At 48.6% G+C, this 20682-nt stretch overlaps 1 protein-coding gene across 2 annotated transcripts in view; it reads right to left on the reverse strand.

Annotated features, from left to right (window-relative positions):
• Positions 1 to 20388, reverse strand: part of CCDC88A (coiled-coil and HOOK domain protein 88A) — an 865879-nt gene extending 845491 nt beyond the window's left edge. For both annotated transcript variants that reach the window (XM_086927667.1, XM_086927666.1), the window contains exons 1-2: positions 19256 to 20388; positions 17110 to 17210 (exon numbers count right to left, since the gene is read on the reverse strand). In XM_086927667.1, the coding sequence (XP_086783793.1) occupies positions 17110 to 17210; positions 19256 to 19318 (164 nt within the window). In that variant the 5' untranslated portion in view covers positions 19319 to 20388. The remainder of the gene's footprint in view (positions 1 to 17109; positions 17211 to 19255) is intronic.
• Between the last annotated feature and the right edge of the window lie 294 nt (positions 20389 to 20682).

Below are 20682 nucleotides of genomic sequence, written 5' to 3' on the forward strand. Positions count from 1 at the left end.
TGGGGTAAAGAAGGACCAGTACCATTTATTTAGTTGCCCAGACAGTAATGCTTATGCATGCCTACTTCTACTTTTATAGACAGCGAATTACCTCAGTCAAACTTGGAAATCAAATCCGGAATGGGCAAAGGAGATGAAAAGAATGTTTAACTCATCAGTGAAATGCTGAATATATCATTTTAAAGTGGTCTTGAATTTTCTTTAACCAAAACAAAATTTGCTCTGGCATTGGGGAAAAGGCTACTTATTTTCAACATCTTTCATTCCCTGCAATAAATTCTCTAACGGATGATGGTGGTTTTTATGCCAGATTTTAGAGAAAATACTTAATACTATACAAGACTTTTGAACTTCCTCTCTTCATGTTGGTCCTAGGATGCTTGATTCCGCTCAGACGTGAGTCCAATGCTCTCCACACCACTGGAGTCAAGCTATCCTGCCTGAAGACGGCTGATAGCCAGAAACCGGTCCTAGGATGCTTGATTCCGGTCCAGGAAAGACATGGCTTGCCAGTTCGGGCTGGACTGTTCCCTTGATGCACAGGGTCAAGGCTGATTTGCATATGGCCAGGTCTGAAAAGGGCTGGTGTGGAGTGCAAAAAAAACGATGGATTTAGGCGCAGATCTCTGCACTGGGGTGAATTTATGACATTGTTCTGCATTCTGTCCATCAATTGTTGATTTTGCATTTGTCACCCTGAGTGGGATGGGTATGCTCAGACGTGAGTCTCATGCTCTCCATAGCACTGGAGTCAAGCTATCCTGGCTGAAGACGGATGATAGCCAGAAACCGGTCCTAGGATGCTTGATTCCAGTCCAGGAAAGACATGGCTTGGCAGTTCTGGCTGGACTGTTCCCATGAGGCACAGGGTCAAGGCTGATTTGCATATGGCCATGTCTGAACTGGGGTGGTGTGGAGTGCAAAAAAACGATGGATTTAGTCCCAGATCTCTGTACTTGGGTTAATGTATGACATTGTTCTGCATTTTGTCCATCAATTGTTTTTGCATTTGTCACCCCGAGTGGGATGGGTATGCTCAGACGTGAGTCCCATGCTCTCCACACCACTAGAGTCAAGCTATCCTGGCTGAAGACGGCTGATAGCCAGAAACTGGTCCTAGGATGCTTGATTACGGTCCAGGAAAGACATGGCTTGGCAGTTCGGGCTGGACTGTTCCCATGAGGAACAGGGTCAAGGCTGATTTGCATATGGCCATGTCTGAACTGGGGTGGTGTGGAGTGCAAGAAACTATGGATTTAGTCCCAGATCTCTGTACTGGGGTGAATGTATGACATTGTTCTGCATTCTGTCCATCAATTGTTGTTTTTGCATTTGTCATCCCGAGTGGGGTGGGTATGCTCAGACGTGAGTCCCATGCTCTCCACACCACTGGAGTCAAGCTATCCTGGCTGAAGACGGCTGATAGCCAGAAACCGGTCTTAGGATGCTTGATTCCGGTCCAGGAAAGACATGGCTTGGCAGTTCGGGCTGGACTGTTCCCATGAGGAACAGGGTCAAGGCTGATTTGCATATGGCCATGTCTGAACTGGGGTGGTGTGGAATGCAAAGAAACGATGGATTTAGGCCCAGATCTCTGTACTAGGATCAATGTATGAAATTGTTCTGCATTCTGTCCATCAATTGTTGTTTTTGCAGATCCAGGGACAGCGCATGCGCGAGCAGCCCTCGCTCCCCCACCCCTGTCTCCTCCCCGGCCCGGATGTGGGCCGAGCCGCAGATCCAGGGACAGCGCCTATACTTGATGGATAGCAGGATGTGAACATTCAGCAATTTCAGTATGGCATGGTGAGAGTACTCGCAGTATGTGCACATCACATGCCACTCATACACTGTTTTTCATGTGACTACTGTATGACAAGATTTCCGTTTGTCATTCGTTTGGCCATGGTATTCGAGGTAAATACAAAGACTGCATCCTGTGTGTTCAGGCATAGTGCACAGATGGTTTGTGGTTTCTGTGCTCAGGGATGTGTGCATGTACAAGCTGTGCCACTCCTTAAAGCTCCCTATCTCCCTTTTCCCGAAGGCACCCTTCGCAAAATAATTATGTATAGTGTCCTGAGGGCATCGTGCTCACATATGCTATGTATAATGTACATGCGGAAGGGATGAGTGTGTGTGTTCCTGTATGATTTACCTCTTTCAAGAATGTGTGTGTGTATAAATGTATGCACATGTATGCTCCTGTTCCAAGGACTTGGTCTGCGCATTTGCTTTTTAGTTTGCACTGTGAGTTGTGTATCTTTGAATACGCTGAATACTGCATTCCTGTACTGCTAATGCTTTATTAGAGAAGTCGCATGCAGACATACACTGTCTGGTGTAATCCTGTGCCGAAGGCTGCGCATATGCAAGATTTTGTTTGGTTGGTTTGGTTGCTGCTGGTTGTCTGGATATGTATACATATGTTTAAAGTGTTTCCACGCATTACGCCTATAAGAAAGGATACTCATTCAGCTGCTAGGTTGCACATGCAGTGCATTACAAGTTATGCGTCTCCTGGAGTGTGTTCCAAACAATGCTGTGCATCACTGCATGGCTCTTGCTCTGCACAAGCTGTGTGATGACAGCACACGGATGGGCTCACAGGCTCTCCGTGGATGGATGTCTGTGGGCCAACACTCAGTCTGGGCTCAGAACTGAGCTACGTTGCCTGGGAGTGATTCCGCCCCATCCTTAACTCTAGTCAAACGGATTCCTCGAAGATTATGCACATGCGCAGGTTTGTGTATAGAGTACTGTGTGGGAATCTTCACGGGGGAGGGGTATGCGGCCAGACTTGCAACCATTGAATAGACAGGCTGTGTTGTGAGACCAACATGACATAGCTCAGGGGTATGTCGGTCTCTTCAGCCCATTCTCCCATGCTTCAGGGCAGCTCTAGATTAGCTATTTTTTGCACAAGCAGGAAAGGCAGAATACCGAATAATAGTGAAGCTACCTAAACTGTTGGTGGCGCAGTGAAGTCAGAAACCCTGACAACTTAGCAGGCACCCATGCGGGAACACGTCATGACAACTGTCCCTCCCACTCCCTCCACACCTCAGCTGAGAATCCAATATGGTCTAACGAGCAACAGCTCAAACAGCGTCAGACATAGGTGGACCCTCAGCAGAACTCCCGGGGTGTGCATGCTGAAGGGTGACACTTGTTCTATCGCCAGGGCAGGTGGTAATGCAAAAAAATACCCGGCTTCATAGATAGGACACACGATTACGAAGGGAAGACAGAGGAAATGGCACATAAAATACTAAGAACGGAGCACAGGATTAGATAACTGATAATAGCTAAGCATGATGTAGTTGGATGAATAAAATTGCCATTTAAATACTTATTTTCTCTTTTACTTTTCACTGGTGGGAAATGTTCGTGTCACGAAGTAAGCACACATAATGCCTTTACTAATGATGGGTAACGATTTCACTCACGCTTGTGTGTTCTTCTGTTGTATAGACTAGGTACAGTGTGTTCGTATTCCGTGTTTGTGAGTAGCAGCTGGTGTTTCTCCTTTAAGATGTTGATATTTTTGTCCACACTGCGAGTCATTTCTGAATACAAAGAATACGTGCATTCCTGTGTGTGAAAGATAACGTGAAAGAAAAGTGTTGTCAACTGCACAAACTTGCCTTTACCGGTAGGTGCACGTGCGACCCGACCCTACTCCATCCAGGCTGTTGACGCCGCGAGCAGATACTGCTTGAAATACATAGCCATCCTCAGCTATTCATGATCACCTGCCCCAGCATGGACTGGAGGCTTTGTCTAACTCTCTATGCTTGTTTTCATGTGAGGGGAGCGCCTTTTATATGGGACTTTGCTCGCTCCTTCCTCTTCTGGAAGGGGAGGGAGTTGTGAACTAGCTCCGTGTGTTTCATGGGAAATTTTGCATCACACTCCTGGTATCTATCGTCCTCACTTACTCTATCTATCTATCTATCTATCTATCTATCTATCTATCTATCTATCTATCTATCTATCTATCTATCGCCCTCACTCTAGCTATCTATCTATCTATCGCCCTCACTCACTCTATCTATCGCCCTCACTCTATCGCCCTCACTCTATCAATCTCTATATATCTATCTATCTATCGCCCTCACTCACTCTATCTATCGCCCTCACTCTATCGCCCTCACTCTATCTATCAATCTCTATATATCTATCTATCTATCTATCGCCATCACTCTATCTATCACACTCACTCTATCTATCGCCCTCACTCACTCTGTCTATCGCCCTCGCTCTATCCATCACCCTCGCTCTATCCATCGCCCTCGCTCTATCCATCGCCCTCGCTCTATCCATCGCCCACACTCTTATCTATCACCCTCACTCTATCTCTGTCTATCTATCGCCCTCACTCTGTCTATCTAACGCACTATCCATCGCCCTCACTCACTCTATCTATCACCCTATCTTTCGCCCTCACTCTATCTCTCTGTCTATCTATCTATAGCTCTCACTCTATCTCTCTATCTATCTATCTCTATATCAATCGCCCTCACTCTATTTATCTCTCTATCTATCTATCACCCTCACTCACTCTGTCTATCTATATATCTATCGCCCTCACTCGGGGGCGTGGCCATGAGCCGAGCATGGCGGACGTGCTTTAGAGCGGCTACGTCCACTGCCCGGAAAATAAGAGTATTATCCTGATTTCCCCCGTTCCCCCGATCGCCACGATATTCCCCCTGGAACCTGTGAGGTGGTGCGAACCTCCGACTGCGGTCTGCCGATCCCGACGGCTGCTGGTGAGCGAACGCGGCCAACGGCCCGAGCGCGGCCTGGATCCTGTGGCGCAGCCGCAGGCTAAAGTAAGGGGCGGTCCCATGCTGACGGGACCGGTTGCTGGCACAACACGGAGCGCTGATAGGCGGTGAGCCGATTGAGACACGCAGAGAGGCTGAAAGGGGACTGCAGCAGCACGGACCTCAGGTGGTCACCGGCCATTGTGGAAATACAGCGGCGGTTGCTCACATGGGCCGACCGTGATGTCATCCTAAGCTGCGCGGAGGCGGCGCCAGGCATACTGCAACACTGAATGGGCGCGCCTGCCCCATCGAATACCGAACTAGAGCCCAGGCGGCAGCCGCCGCTGCTTACCCGCTCTGAGAAGTTGAAGTCGGGTTGACTGTGGACAAGCGCTAGGCGGGCCGCGCTGAGCGGAGGGCCTCCATTGCTTTGGGAAGCACCGACCACCGTATCCCTCCCACCGCCCGGCGATTGCTGCTGAGTACGGCGGGGGCGCAAGAGGGAATCGGATTGACGACACTCTAGGGTGCTGCTGGCATTGCGATTACGGTCTCTGCGACTCTCGAATGCGCCGAAGCCCTAGAAGTGGCGCACAGCGACCATTGGAGTGACTGGAGGCCGCCATTATCCTACTGGCCACCGTCGGCGCCCTAGCGGTTTGTACCTCGGGGGTGCTGGTGGGACCTGCTGCTAGAGGAGGCCGCGGCACCGGCACATTGTAGACCACCTATCCACGAATTGCTACCAAGGCCTGCACACCGGCTGCACTTGCTGACTATCAATTGCTTGCGGGACACCTTTGCATACCCTGACTCAGTGGCGGAGGAGGAACACAGCGACTGCCACCCTGCAGGCGATGTCCATGGGCAGAAACAAGACCAAGGTGCAGGACCACGGCGCCAGCGCCGATGTCCAATCTACAGGATCGGAGGATCCACTGGCCTCCTCCAACGCGGAGATGATCCCCCCAAAGGGCAAGACCTCGCAGGACACAAAACTGGACCTCATATTGGCCGAAATTAAGGTATCCCGAGAGGCACTGGAGTCCTGTATGGACACTATGGCGACGGGCCTGTCGCTCCTTAGGGCAGACCATACCAAGCTGGCGGAAAAGGTCACTGAGCACAAGATAGCGCTGGACGACCTCATCCCGCAACAACCGGTCCACTCCACGAAACTTGAAAATATGGAGAAGCAGATCAAAATGCTATGGGACAAAATGGACGATGCGGAAGGGCGGGCACGCCGCAACAACGTGCGCATCTTAGGTATTCCGGAACGGAGTGAGGGGAAGAACCCCACACAATTCGTGGAGGACTGGCTGAAAAAGAACGTCGGCCCCCAGGATCTCACTCCGATGTACAGTGTGGAGAGAGCACACCGGAAGCCGGCAAGACCACCAAGACCGGGGGTGCCGCCGCGCCCACTAATCGCACGCCTACTGCATTATAAAGACCGAGACCCTGTACTGAGAGTGGCGAGAGAAAAAGCCCCACTGCGCTATGAAGACAAAACCATCTCGGTGTACCCGGACTTCCCCCCGGCGGTACAGAGAGCTAGATTATCATTCCTGGGGGTGAAACGCAAACTGCGGGACAGGAACCTGAAATACGCTCTACTGTTTCCGGACCGGCTTAAAATATTATACGAAAACAAGTCATACTTCTTCGACACGCCTGAGGAAGCGGCGGAGTGGATGGAGATAACCCTGACGCCCCCAAATATGCAGGACCCCTTTGAAGAAGACCAGGGAGAAGGACCTTCTCACCAAGAAGAGCGGAGCCAGACTGGAGAGACTTAGGGAGGTGCGAATAGACGTGCAGCCCCAGGAGGGTCACCAGCGGCCGGATCTGGGAGGGCGACGGGAATTGGTCACCTGACGAAGGCTGCCCTGGCAGAACACGACGCTTGGGACCACACAGCCACAGATAGCCGCTCCGCCACGCATACGGAGGTGTCGGGCTCGGCTGACAGCCTACAACTGTTCCCTAAGATCACAGCACAAGAAGCGAATGAACTGTGAATGCAGCAATAGAAGACTTCGGGTGGTAACGTATGAACTATATGTAAGGGCGATTGGGGGTGGGGGTCTCACTTGCCGAGGGCACAACGGAGTGATAGCAACAGACTCAGGACTGGTGTAAGTGGTCCCCGCTCCCCACCACAGACATGTTTCGGTGTTACGCATGCCCACGTTGGGCAGTAATGTTTGGATCCCGAAGGGTTTAACTCGGGGACCTTGTAGTTGTGGGGTTGTATTTTGTTTTGGCACGGGATTCATGGTTGATTATGTGCACACACTCCATGGTGCAATGCTCACTGACTTTACCTGCTACTGACTGGAATGGGGACCCTTAAAGACTACAAAATGTGCACCTGGAACGTTCGTGGTATGGGGTCTGTCCACAAAAGGCACAGAATATTAGCTCAACTCAACCGAAGGAATGTAAAAATTGCCTGCCTTCAAGAGACCCATTTGACGAATGCAGAAAGTGGGAAGTTGCTCAAAAAATGGAAGGGACAATTGTTCGCTACCTCTTATTCAGCATTCTCGAGAGGGACAGCTGTATGGCTGAGGAACTCAGTCCCCTTCAAACTAGTGGAGCTGAGGTCGGATACGGAAGGCAGATATGTATTCATCCGAGGGTTGTTGGATGGCTCCCCTGTTGTGATAGGCAGTGTATATGCGCCGAACTCGGGCCAATCGGCCTTTCTAGTCAATATTAATGGAGTGCTAGCTGACTGGGCAGGATTTCATTGGCTAATAGGTGGGGACTTTAATGCAGTGCTGGATATCTCCTTAGACAGGTCCCACCCGCCCTAACAAGCAACCGAGAGCAGAAGACAGGCTGAAGCGCTGGCGCAGTGGGTAGAGGGGTGGAACCTAGTAGATGCATGGCGAGGTAAACACCTCTTGGACAGGGAGTACACATTCGACTCACCACCCCATAAATTACATACCAGAATTGATCATGTTTTTTGCACTACAACACTGCTGGGGGCGCTATCGACAGCGGAGCACATGGGCAAGACTTTCTCGGACCACAATCCGGTGGAAGTCACTTTCCAATGGGGTAGGATTCCAACACCCATACCAACATGGCGCCTCACACCAGACTTACTAGAGGATACGGCCTTTCGCACAGCACTTGCGGATGCAATCACATCTTACTTTGCTGTGAATGGTAAGTCTGCGAGCTCCCGCCAAATAGAATGGGACGCTTTTAAAGAATCGATTAGGGGAGAGGCGATGAGCACGCGGGTGGTTATGAGACACAATGTGATAGATAGACTCCGGGAAGTGGAGGGGCGACTGGCCATGCTCGAAAGTGAGGCTGCCGGCACGAGTGTGCCCTTTACACCACTGCAGGAAGCACACATCCAACACGCAGAACTACTTAAGGAGTTACGCATACTGGATTACAGGGAATACACAAGCCGACAGCATGCACAGGCAGATAGGGCGGGACCCTTGCTGGCCCGATTGGTGAAGGATGAACCGGTACAACTGCCAATACTGGAGGTACTTGAACAAGGGGGGTCAATGGCAACGACACAGATAGGTGTTAACACAGCCTTTAGGGATTATTATGGAACATTATATGGCCCACACACTCCATTACCTGATGAGGCACTTGAGGAATTCATGGAGGGATTAGAGTTACCGCGACTAGAGGACCGACAAAGAAAAGAGCTAGCATGACCAATTATGGTACCGGAAATACGCCAAGCCATACGAGCACTCCCGCGGAACAAGGCCCCGGGCACGGATGGCTTTCCTGTGGAATTCTATGGAACCTTCATAGACCTTGTGGCGCCACGGCTCCTCGAGGTATACCGGGAGGCACTGAAGACACGGGGCCTTCCGCAGTCCACACTTCAGGCCCTAAAAGTGTCACTGCTGAAGCCGGGACGGCTTGCATATGGCAAATTATAGGCCACTGTCGCTCCTAAACACGGACTACAAAATATTGAGTAAAATCCTTGCGACGAGACTGGCCCAATATATTCCGACGCTAATACACCCAGACCAATGCGGCTTCGTGCCGGGCAGGAGCACTGCCATGAACCTACGACGGCTCAGCCAACTTATGCTAGGCGAACCGGGACGGTTGAGCGTGGAGGGATGCGTCTCACTAGATCTAAAACAGGTGTTTGACTCTATTAAATGGGACTACATGCTTGCAGCGCTTGAATACTTTGGAATACCGCCAGAGTATATTGACTGGGTACGGCGGCTTTACACCTGCCCAACGGCACGGGTCCGCACAAATAGATGCATCTCTACACAATTGAACATAGCGAAGGGTACAAGACATGGATGCCCATTATCCCCGTTATTATTTATACTGGCGCTGGAGCCATTGCTATGCAAACTTCGCGGGTCTGCACAACACAGGGACATACAGAGAGGTGGGGTGACCCATGTGGTGTCAGCGTATACGGATGACATCATCCTCTACTTCGGAGACTTAGGGGGGATTTGAGCCCTGTACCTAACATATTCAACAGCTTCAGCGCCATGTCGGGTCTTACGATTAGTGAACCCAAATCGTACGGTTTTTCTTCTCTGCCTCTAGAGCGGAAACCCATCTGCCCTTTGCACCTCACTCTTTTCAGGTGGCGGAGACCACCTTCCGCTATCTGGGAATACAGATATACAGAGAGGCGAGGGATCTGTTAGATGGCAACCTGGGGAGGGCACTAAAGGCGCTGAAGTCACAAGTGCAATTCTGGACTACTTTGCCGCTTTCGGTGGCGGGCAGGGTGACCATTTCCAAGATGGTGGTTCTGCCCCGCCTTTTATACTACTTTACTGGATTGCCATTGTTGGTCCCTGCCTCCATATTCAAAACACTTAACACACTGTTGACAGAACTGATTTGGGACTCCGGGAGGCGACGTATTAGCTTAAATAAATTGCAGCTCCCCACGGATGCGGGCGGTATGGGGGTCCCAGACCTCCGGGCATATAACTTTGCCTGCCAATTGCAATGGCTGGCTTACTGGTTGGCAGGGCGCAACCTACATGAAATTGGCATGTCGGAAACGGAATGGAACAGGGGAGGTGTCCACACCCTGCTGCTCCCGAGGGCGGAAGTCCCGAGGTCAACGCCCCCCCTGCCCCGAATAGCGATCGATTACTGGAAAAGGGCGGTGAAATAAACGTCTAGCGCGTCAACCTATGCCCCTACGATACCACTACGAGGACTCCCAGTAGGAATGAGAACACTTTTGACTCCAATGCTTACGGAGTGTCATGATTCGAGCGTAACACAAGTGGGGGACCTATTTACAGATGGCAGGATTATGGCGTTCGAAGACTTCCGAAGTACGCACCACACGTCCGGAGGATCATTCCTACTGCACGCAGGGGTGAAACGCTATGTCACTCAGGTGTGGACTCTGGACGGGATAGAGCCACCCACAAACCCAGCACTCTTTTTCCCATCTGTTTTTTGGGGGCATATAGGAGATGTCCATCTGCTAGCTATGCTGCATTTTGCAGGTAGAAAGCTCAGTGTCTCAAACCTACTCTGCATCTTGCGTGTTTAGGCTTAGGGAAAAGTTCCAGTGAGCAATGTCCCTTTGTTGCCTCTATTTGTACCCCGGTGATCTGCCACAGTAATGTCACCGCCTCTCTCCAAATATCACCCTACAAATCCATGCCTCTGGGTGGGACCATGGCGCCCCAATCTCAGTACTCCGGACAAGTTGACGCTCTGTCTTCTTATACCTTAAGTGTCGATTCCCTGATGAAGGGCATGATCCAAATGCCCGAAATGCATTGGACACGTTGTAATCACATTGCCTGAAGTATAAAGTGTTCGAAAATTCTAATGGAAAAGAAACCTTGTTTTGAAACCACCAGTTGAAATCCTAATGAAATAAATAATACGCAAACAACAGAATCAACGGAGTGGAAGTCTTTTTTATGGGAAGACAACAATATGTGTGCCTGTAAAGGGATGAGTCTAGAGATCCTCTAGTCTCACTTCTTAACTTATGTTCACGACGCCGTCGGACCCTCGACGTCACCTTTCGGTGCACCATTAAATTTCAACCAAAACTCAGTACCACTGTTACAAACCAGCTGTGCATCTATCCGAATCTCAACCGTATTCTTATACCTTAAGCAATCTGGAGGGAGTGGGTATGTGGGACGAAGGTAGTGAAAGACTGTCAGATTAAACTTAGTGTGGCTCGCAATGTATTTTACATCTGTGCGTGTTTTCCCCCTTTCCTTTTTGGTCAACTGATCGAGTAAGTCACTGTCCTATCTTGTCCTATAACTGTCCCACTTTCTGGGGAAAGGTTTCCTATCTGCTTCTAACCCTCTCTCTGGTTGACTTATTTTGTCTAAAAGTTTACAGCTACCAGATCGGCAGCAATCTGCTGAATGGGGGCTGTAGCAGTACTGTCTTGACTGCCACTCCCCAGGTCACATGGAATCCTCATGCTGGTAACCTCATTTCATCAAGCAGATCGGTAACATTCCTTCTTCAATCATACCCCAGGGTGGTCTTATTTTCCAAGGATATTTAATAGAGAGAAATATCAACACATCATCTGCCTCGATATGCTGCATGTTCATTTGATTGTCGTCACTTACTAAAGGGTAAATTAGATTTCTAATACATTTGGGACTACAAACACAATCTTCTTACTGCTGTTCAGCTGATCCTGCAGTTTCTACTGGGCCATATAATATATCCATCTATTATGTAATTATGCTACTGATACATAAGCATGCATTTCTGTTACCAACCTTTTCTTTCAAAGGATAAAAATGAGGCCATGTTCAGAAGTGCTAGGGAGATCTAACCGAGAAAGCGATCAATACATGAGTCATAAACCCAATTCTTCCACCTGGAAATCCGAGTTACTAAGCAACAGAATTAAACATTCAGGGAGGTGAGAGTCAAGGGTTGCAAATGATTGGCTTGTGTGGTGATTTAAACACCCAAAGCCTGGGACCGCTGAATGAATTACATGCAGTCACTTTAATCAAGGCGCCGCACTGATACACCAACATATTAAATCACAAATGTGAAGATGGCACAAGACTATGGCAGCACCATAGCATGCTTTGCTTCACTGTCCATAAGAGGACTATTTCAATGCTTGATTTACACTCTGAATATGAGGCCTTCTATAATGTATCTTTCTCCTTTATTGCCCCAGGACTACCCTTTGCAGCACTTATGGCTAGCCACTACAATATGAGTAATTTAGTTTACTGAACATATTGACCTGCAAACACTTCTATCACCTTTCAGTCTTTCAACATCATGGTCCTAGTTGCCCATGTCAATGAACTCTCGCATTAAAAGTGCTCTATCCCAAAGCCTCTCTTACACACCCTAATTGTGTAGCCACGCATGTCTTTTTAAGGCAGCCTTTAATTTCTCCCTTTATTATTAATCACTTTAGCCTCCTGCCTCCCTGGCGCTCTATCATATATTGCATATCATACCTTGGGAAATCTGGCGCCTATGAAATGTCTGACCACTTAAATAACAATGGAGTTTCACTCTAGTTTCACTACTTGCAAAAAGCCTTCATTTATCTATAGTAGCTGTCTGTCACACCTTGTATCGCCCAACATTACCAATGCATCACACCCCAAAAGTCAAAGTGTAACAGAAAAAGTAGTATTACATTCTAACACAAGGACTGGACTCAGCTTCATAAAGGAAAGCAGTGCAAAGTAAAAAGGTTGTAAATAGTGGATACGTGATTAAAATAATAAGGCAACTCTATTTCCCCTCACTTCGACCTCTGGGTCCACCTCAGTCAACCCAATGATGTATTTGTGCCACCGCTCCACTCTCAGCTACGTATGTACCACACTGGCCCCTCTTAAGGGTGACCAACATACTGTTTAAGGGACTCAAGAAATAAGACATCACTACTACTATGACAAAAGTCCACTGGCTCACTTTGCCAGTTTACACTTCAAATCTGTTGCGTCATCTACAAAGCAATCACAACTGGCACACCTGCCTACCTGGCTGACACGCTCACCCTCTCCAGTGGCTCTCGGCATACCCACAGCCAGGACACCATCAGACTAGCGACGAAAATGTGTAAAAAATAAAAAATAAAACAAGGAAATAGACTTATCTACGCACCTAGAATCTGGAACAATATCCTTGTATCCATCAGGACTGGCTAAACCCTATGCTCCAATTTAGGAAAGTACTATACACAGGACAAACTAGTATGCCCAAAACGGAAACATGATTTCTTTTCGCAGGTGCAGTACATGTATCTAACCTGCACGACTCTGTGTAATTGAAAGACTGTATTCATATATTCCAATGACACTATATAAAATTGACACAGTGTCCTCAACAATGAAGTGTGAGCATATTGAGTCAAAACAGCAGCTGACACTAATTACTCCACAAGTTCAAGTCCATCCACATGATACAGTGCATCTGCTGGTGGTTATAAAATGTAGGGCACCTGGACTCGAACTTGTGAGCAGTTAGACTCAGACTTGTAGAGAGATGAATGAGCCGCCCTTTTGACTCAATATGATTATGCGTTGTTGCTGACGCCGCTATGCTCTGGAGACAGATGCCATTTCCCTCTTGATGAATTTGGTTGACAAATGAGGTTGACTCATACATGGCTCATGTCCTGATAAGACCCGCAGATTGACACTAGCTGATCGAAACGTTAACAATATATCTTGTATTGTTGTTTGAATATTCAAAACAGAGATCAAAAAAATTAAGTTGCACTATCATTTGACAACCCATGATTTACCTGTGTCTCTGTCTGTAAAATTCATATACTCACAACTTTTTAAGCACTGTGCCATCTGCACTATTGTCCATCTTAAATTGTGTCATTGGAATATACGAATAAAGATTTTTTTCATTTACACTGAGCGGTTCTTGTGTACATTCATGTGTATGTGTTCATATTGATTGATTAAATCTCAGGAGGTTAGATACATGAACAGTACCTGTGGAAAGAAATCCCACTGAACCGCTGTGCATTGTTTCATTTAAGGAAAGAGATGAAGATTCACTGCTGTAAAGAACACTACATCAAGATGCAGTAACAGCCCACACTCCAACTCCCCCATCTATCACACTTGGAACCCAGACAGTGCTTTGTAGTCTTTCGGCTAGGTTCATGCTACAGAAATACCCCATGCACACGAGTGTGAAATTTGTCAATAATTTATTTGCGTTTACATCTGAGATCGATGTTCCTCTTGCATATTTGAATCAAAGGCAACAAGTGTAGTTAAAAAGCAGGCTGCTAAATCATGCCTTCTTATAACAGCATTGAGTCAACCCACAAGCTGACCAGGAATAACACTAGTACAATGATAGCATACAGTTGACCAAAAAGCTAGCTGGTCAATCCTGAACTTAAATATTAAACTCTGAACATTTCAACAACCAGCCTATCACACTCAGGACACAGACCTCCAGGGCTTTAAATGGGTTCTTTGGGGTATCAGAGCCGGTATAAATTAAAAACAGAAATTGAAATGGATACCTATTGTGCCTATATTTATGTTCCAGACTTACAGGTAAAAACACTGATCGATTTCCGGGTAATTAATGTAAAACATGTTACAGTAATCCATGTCAGTGATTCAGTTTATATTTCACATGTTTTACTTAATCTTGCATTCCCTAAGAGTGTTTACTATTTCTAGGATGTAGTATGTCTGTATTTTTGTCATGTAGCATAATTCATCTTATATAGTGCATACTTTGAACTGAGTCAACTGTCTCTAAATCAAAAGAGGGAAGGAAGATAGAGATATTTAAACAAGGTCCTACACCCTAGCTCCTCCCAGGAAACGGCTCACTATTTATCAAGGTTGGGGTAGTTCCTCCTAAGCTAAGTGGCTACAAAGAGTTAAACCAGATTGCTACTATAAGTGTTTCTGAAAGATCTGTAAATCAGATCTTAGTGCTCTCACACACCTATTAGGGTGTCATGCTTCATCGTTGGGCGCTCCTCGTCAGGCCGGCGCTGCAAGGCCTGACGAGCCTGAAGGTTTCTTTATCGGAGATCTTTTGATCTGAGAACGCCGTATGGATGAGTGCAAGTGAGGGAATTGAATAAGTGCAGTAAGTGAATGGTGACAAAAATAGGCTCTAGTATCCTAAAAAACTTTTTATAGGAAAAGAGTACCAGGACTAAGTAAAAACAGTGGTGCTATCATGCGGTCATCAAGTACCAGGATAGCTATTAGTCAAATGTGGTCAACATGTTTTGTGCCTTGAGAGCCCAAGAATTGGGCGGCACTTCGTGAGGACAAAGAGAAAGTCCCTTTATGCCCCTCTCTGGGGTTACAGGTCTAATTTCTAAAAAAGGATGGCCTCTCAGTGTTTACCGGTGTACCCCTGGATGGGTGCCGGCCAACAATTCCACTTCGAGAGAGGCAGAGTAATGCTCCTTAGCAGCTGCGGCCCGTGGAGGGAGTTCGGTGGGGCAGGGAGGCGGTGCGGGGGAGGGGCAGGGTGGGAGTGGTAAACAACGGAATATGGATAATTGCAGGTAAGTAAACAATATAATAAATAAAACTAATTTCGTAGCATGCTCTGCATCGCATTTTGCACTAACATATCCACCACTCAAATTACTTTCATATTTCATTATACTAATTCACCACTAATCCTTTATGGGTTTTGGAGTACCGTACTACTCGCCGAAAAGGCGATTCAACACCCATCAGGAGTAGCAAGCGCTATATAAATGCAAAGCTTTTTCCCCTCTTCTATCCCTCCAGTATCCTTCTCAGTCCAAATAACTGACTAACATATCTACCACTCAAATGAATTTCATATTTCACTATACTAATTCACCACTTATCATTTACGGGTTTGGGAGTAGCGTTCTATTTGCTGAAGAAGCTCTTCGACACCTCATCAGGTGTAGTAATTGCTATTTAAATGCAATTACAATACAATACAAAAGTGGTACTAATGAGGTGAAGTCTTTGCCCCGCATTATTTGGTCATCCCCTGCAGCATAATTCCAGTGGCCCTGGTTTTATGTGCATGTCAGTTGTTGTGTTATATCCCCTGCAGCATAATTCCAGTGGCCCTGGTTTTATGTGCATGTCAGTTGTTGTGTTATATTTCTGGACGAAATAGAATAGTGGAAAACTCAGCGTAGTACCGAAATACTGTTCTCGTGGCACAGTATGGTAGGCACAAAAAAGTATGTTTACCTGTTGAAGCCACACCCATGATTACATAGGTCATGTCCCTTTTGGAAGCCTCACTTTTTTCATTCTACCTAAAGCCGTGCAACACACACTGAACATGCGAGCTTATGTGTGAGTGTTGTCCGAGTCCCTCACACGTCCAAGGATTTATGTTAACAGCACATACAACAATACAGACGTGTCTGAAGTTCACTTCCACCAGGGCGCGACTCCTGACGTCCCCGCGTGTGACAGACGCTGAATGCAATCAACACCCAGCAGTGCGTGCCCGGTGAAAGGCGGCGTGTGTCCGCTGCGGGATGCACGGCGGTCCCTCTCAGCGGGCAGACCTGTTACAGGGACACTGTGCGGCTTAAGGCAGCAGAACAAAGGCGCGTTTATGAGACACGTGTTCACAGCATGCGGTGTGGGCTCTTGGATTCCAGGGCACGGACAGCCACCACCGTTCGCACGGAACAGACCTCCGTTTGATACCGATAGGTGTGCAATAACCAAAGAGACCATTCTCCGAGAAAAACAGCCTACTTCGGTGTAGTTCAATGCTTCCTTATGACTTAATAGGGAGTTAGAACGTGCCTGTTGCTGTATCCCAAAATATCCCTCGTTTAGGAGTCCTGGTGTACTTTTCCACAAATTGCCTTCACATCCAAAAGCCACCCGTCCCTCCCGCCTGCCACTAAGAAAGCGGTGCCGCCGCTTTGCCGCTCCTTGGAAGGAGAACCTCTCTTTCCAGCCAAAAATGTTACAATGTCCCCAGTGTTTCCTTCCTACGGGCCCTCCCTCGCCCTCCGACCATGCCAATGGCAGGGCAGGACGGCGCCCCTCCTCCCCGGCACTTGTTGGCAGGTGTGACGGTGTTTCCAGGGGGTGTCCTGGCGGCCTTGACCTACGCTGACCGAGAGCAGGCGGCCCCCGTGCTGGGCCGTCGCATCCGCGTCCTGTGGTAATGCTGACAGCACCCTCCCTTGCCCAGGTCATTGACAGCACCGGTGCTGTGCCCTCCAAACCCACAACACCCAAAAACAAGAGGTGCATGCTGTAAATGTTTACTTCACATAACATGGTTATCCTTATTATTATGCATTTCTCTATGTGCTTTTCCCTCTCAACAGTGCACTTACATTTCCAGCATCACCTCGCTCAGGAAGATTCCATCCACAAGGGCCACGTACTCGTCCAGAAGTGTTTGTCCACCACGGGGCAGGACCCCCAGGGTCTTCACCTGTAGGACGACAAGAAGAAAACCCACCGTCACCAAATGGCAAAGCTGGACAGCCGCGTAGCAAGGGCGTCAAGCAAGGAAAATGCCCCCCTCCCCCCCCCCGGTTTGGTAGTAATAGCAGCTTTCAATAGAGTGAAATGGGCTCTACAGAACTCCGGGCCCCGGTGCCACTGCACCTGCTGCACAATTAATAGCAGTGCCCCTTAAGCTCACAACTGCCACCATAAACTCGCCTCAAACAGAGCATACACGTACGGTGAAAAGTACCCAATATAATACCACACTGATGCCCCTAAATATGAACGCGCTGTGGCCATAAATGTCCTCTAAAATAATCGAGGTATGACCAAATATGTCAAAAATAGAAGACAGCTATGAACAAGTGTCCCTCCAACTATGACCCCTTGTGACTTAGTCCCTACCCACAAAATGACGGCAGTGCCAGGACTGTTCACTCACTATATATGCTCCTGTCCATAACTCAAGTAAGAAAATATATCAGAAAACGTAGCCATGATATAAATACCCATGACCACATTGCAAATACGGACTGACAATGTGTCACGTTTGAGTGTTCCATACGTAATCTGGCCTCTTCAAACCGTACGCGTAAAATATAATTCCATTAAGGACACAAGGACTTCAACACAAAAGCCATTATGTTCAGAGATCAGTCCAAATTAATATCAGCGTGATTAAACATGTCCCAAAATAAACCCCACTTGTACACGCGTGACCCACAATGAGACGCCTGCGAGCGCCTGGAAAGGATTCCATCTACCGTGCCCGCTGGAAGAAATAAAAAAAAAATCCATTGTATCCAAACATGGCTCAAAACATAACCCTGCTGTGACTGACTGAACATGCTCCAAAATAGATTCTGGCACTGGAAGCAAGCCAAAGATATTCTTCCTGCCTGCAGTCGAAAGCAAAACATTCGCTGAAATATATCCAATTTAATCCAAGTACATCCCAATATATGAACCACAATCCAAAGTATAAACAATCAAGACAAATGCATAAACACAACATTGTTACAATATGACAACCTCGCATTGTGAGTGTGCATGCTCGCGATTTATATACCCTTACCAGGGGCATACGGATATATATACATGAGATATTTACTGATTTACCACGGTGATTGTATATGCCTCCGAATATATATCAATGTGATGAGGAATTTCACAAAAAGCACCTCGCTCTAATGAGAAGTGCAATTGAATATCCCCTGTGATTAAATGCATGCCCCTGCTTTGATGAGAAATGCCTTAAAATGTACCCAATTTGGAGGAATGCAGCAAACGTGAATTGGAACATAACATGGTAATGAAACATGCCCAAAATCAAGTCCACTGTGACAGAACACACCACAAACTATAACCGACGAGGAAGCTCAAGAAGATAATCCACTAAGAAAGGCGTATCTATGTACTCAACATTGTACTGCCAAATGCCTATGAATGCACCAGGTGTGATGACATAAATATAACCCATTTGATCAATAGACTCCGTAATATATGGCATTTAAAACAGCCTGTCCCCAAAACATACCTCACTGTTGCGTGAATTGCATCAAACATGCTGCCCAGTGAAGCATCAACACATATTCCACTATGAAGGAAACTCCATGTATTCCACCGGCATACCCCTACAACATACCACAGGGCACCGGGGAACACTAAAATATGACCCACTTAAACATGTCACGTCCTAAAATGTACATAATACGGTGACCCACACTAAAATACTCCACAATGAATGAGATCAAACTCAACATACATCCACTTCAATTGGCAGGGAGTCTGAGGTTAACCTAGAGATGTGGCCCACAATATACTCCATTGGAAGAAGGCATTCTGGCCCGGAATCAGACGGGCACGAACATGTCACTGGAATTAAAAACATACTCTGCCATTCTTATACAGAATCGTGTACCCAAATATATCACCCCCAAAACCCCACGTGACAAAACATGCCCTATAATGTACTGCGCGAGTCATAAAGCGCACCCCAAAACATGCCTCCCCAGACCCCGGCCTCACCCAGGTCACCAGCGGGCTGCGCATGAACTGCTCCAGCACCGGGGCGAAGACCTCGCTCTCCATTTTCCGCGTTGTCCTGCCGGAGGCGGCCGGGGGGCGAAGGAACGGCCGGGGCTGGGCGCTGGGCACGGGGAGCAGCTACACGTCCATCCAGGGCTCTGTGGGGGAGGGTGCGAGGACCCTCTCCTCCGGGCTCGCCGCGCCCCTCCTCCTCCCCAGGATGTGTCGTGCCTTCCCGGCAGGGAGGCAGTATCCCCTCAGAGCGGCGGATGCTGCCGATCCAGGCAGGGGTGGGGTGCGCCCTCTCTCGGCGGCGGGGACGGCGCCGCGTCCGTTAGCGGATCCCTGCCTACCCTCTCCGGCGTCCGCGGGCTGTGCCCGCTCCTCCTGGGCTGCTGGAGGGGCAGCCTCCTCCCTCAGACAGTACAGGAAGCGGGATTGGATGGGGGGTGTGCACGAAACACGGGGGAGAGAGCCGCCTCCGGGGCCGGGGAGGAGGAACGCCGGTGTCGCGGCTCGCTCCGCAGACCCCTCACTGCCCCGGGCGTGGGCAGCGCCCTGCCGCCGCCGTCTGCGGGAGACGCAAGCAGGGGCTTCACCGGTCAACGGCCGCCACATGACAGGGGCGCGGGGGCCTTTGAACCCGTAGGTACCCGAGGCATGAGCAGCCACATGGAAATAAACGAAACCAGATGTGTGAGAGCGGGGAGCCGCCTCAAAGGCTTTGTGTGCTCCTGGAGAGGATTTTTTTTTATTAAGACAAAGGGAGATGATGTGCGCCCTTCCACTGTGCTTTACTGCTCTGACCAGAGAGTCCCCGACCTGCCCTCCACCCTGGTGGAGCAGGCTGTCATGTCATGGGCCGGGGGATCACAGAGCGTTTGGGGCTGGCCTGGCAGCGCGGCACGTGCCCAACGTCCCTGATGCTGAGGCATCTAAACACATAACCGCTGCTGCGCGTGCACGGGTCCTCAGCATCCCCCAACCGCCGCCGAACTCACCACCCCCCCCCCCTTCACGCGCGCTCCTTCGTGGGCACAGGCCCCTCCACCGCCCCGCCTTGTATCCACGGCTAGACCTCTTAGAGCCCTATAACTGGCGGCTTGTTCAGGGGAAGCCCACTTCCCTCCCCCTCAATCCCTGCATGTGCGCAAGACTGAGCGAGGGCGGATTTCCTCCCTGAACATAAATAAAAAAATATCTACGCCTGTTTGTGTGATTTCAGTCATTTGACGTCCCGAGATTTCCGTTATTGTTGCTTTTAAGCAGCGCTTAAGGGCCCAGGTAAGGAGCTATATAAGCGCTGATGTTGGGGCGGGTTGACTACCTAGTGCCACGCCCCCTTGCACAGACCTTCGAACCCCAAGTCTTGCCTAGCCCGCGGCGCAACCCAAGGCCAGCTAGGTAAAATAAAGGATGTTTCTTGG

This window comes from Lissotriton vulgaris, chromosome 6 (assembly GCF_964263255.1).
Source record: "Lissotriton vulgaris chromosome 6, aLisVul1.2, whole genome shotgun sequence".
Lineage (NCBI taxonomy): Eukaryota > Metazoa > Chordata > Amphibia > Caudata > Salamandridae > Lissotriton > Lissotriton vulgaris.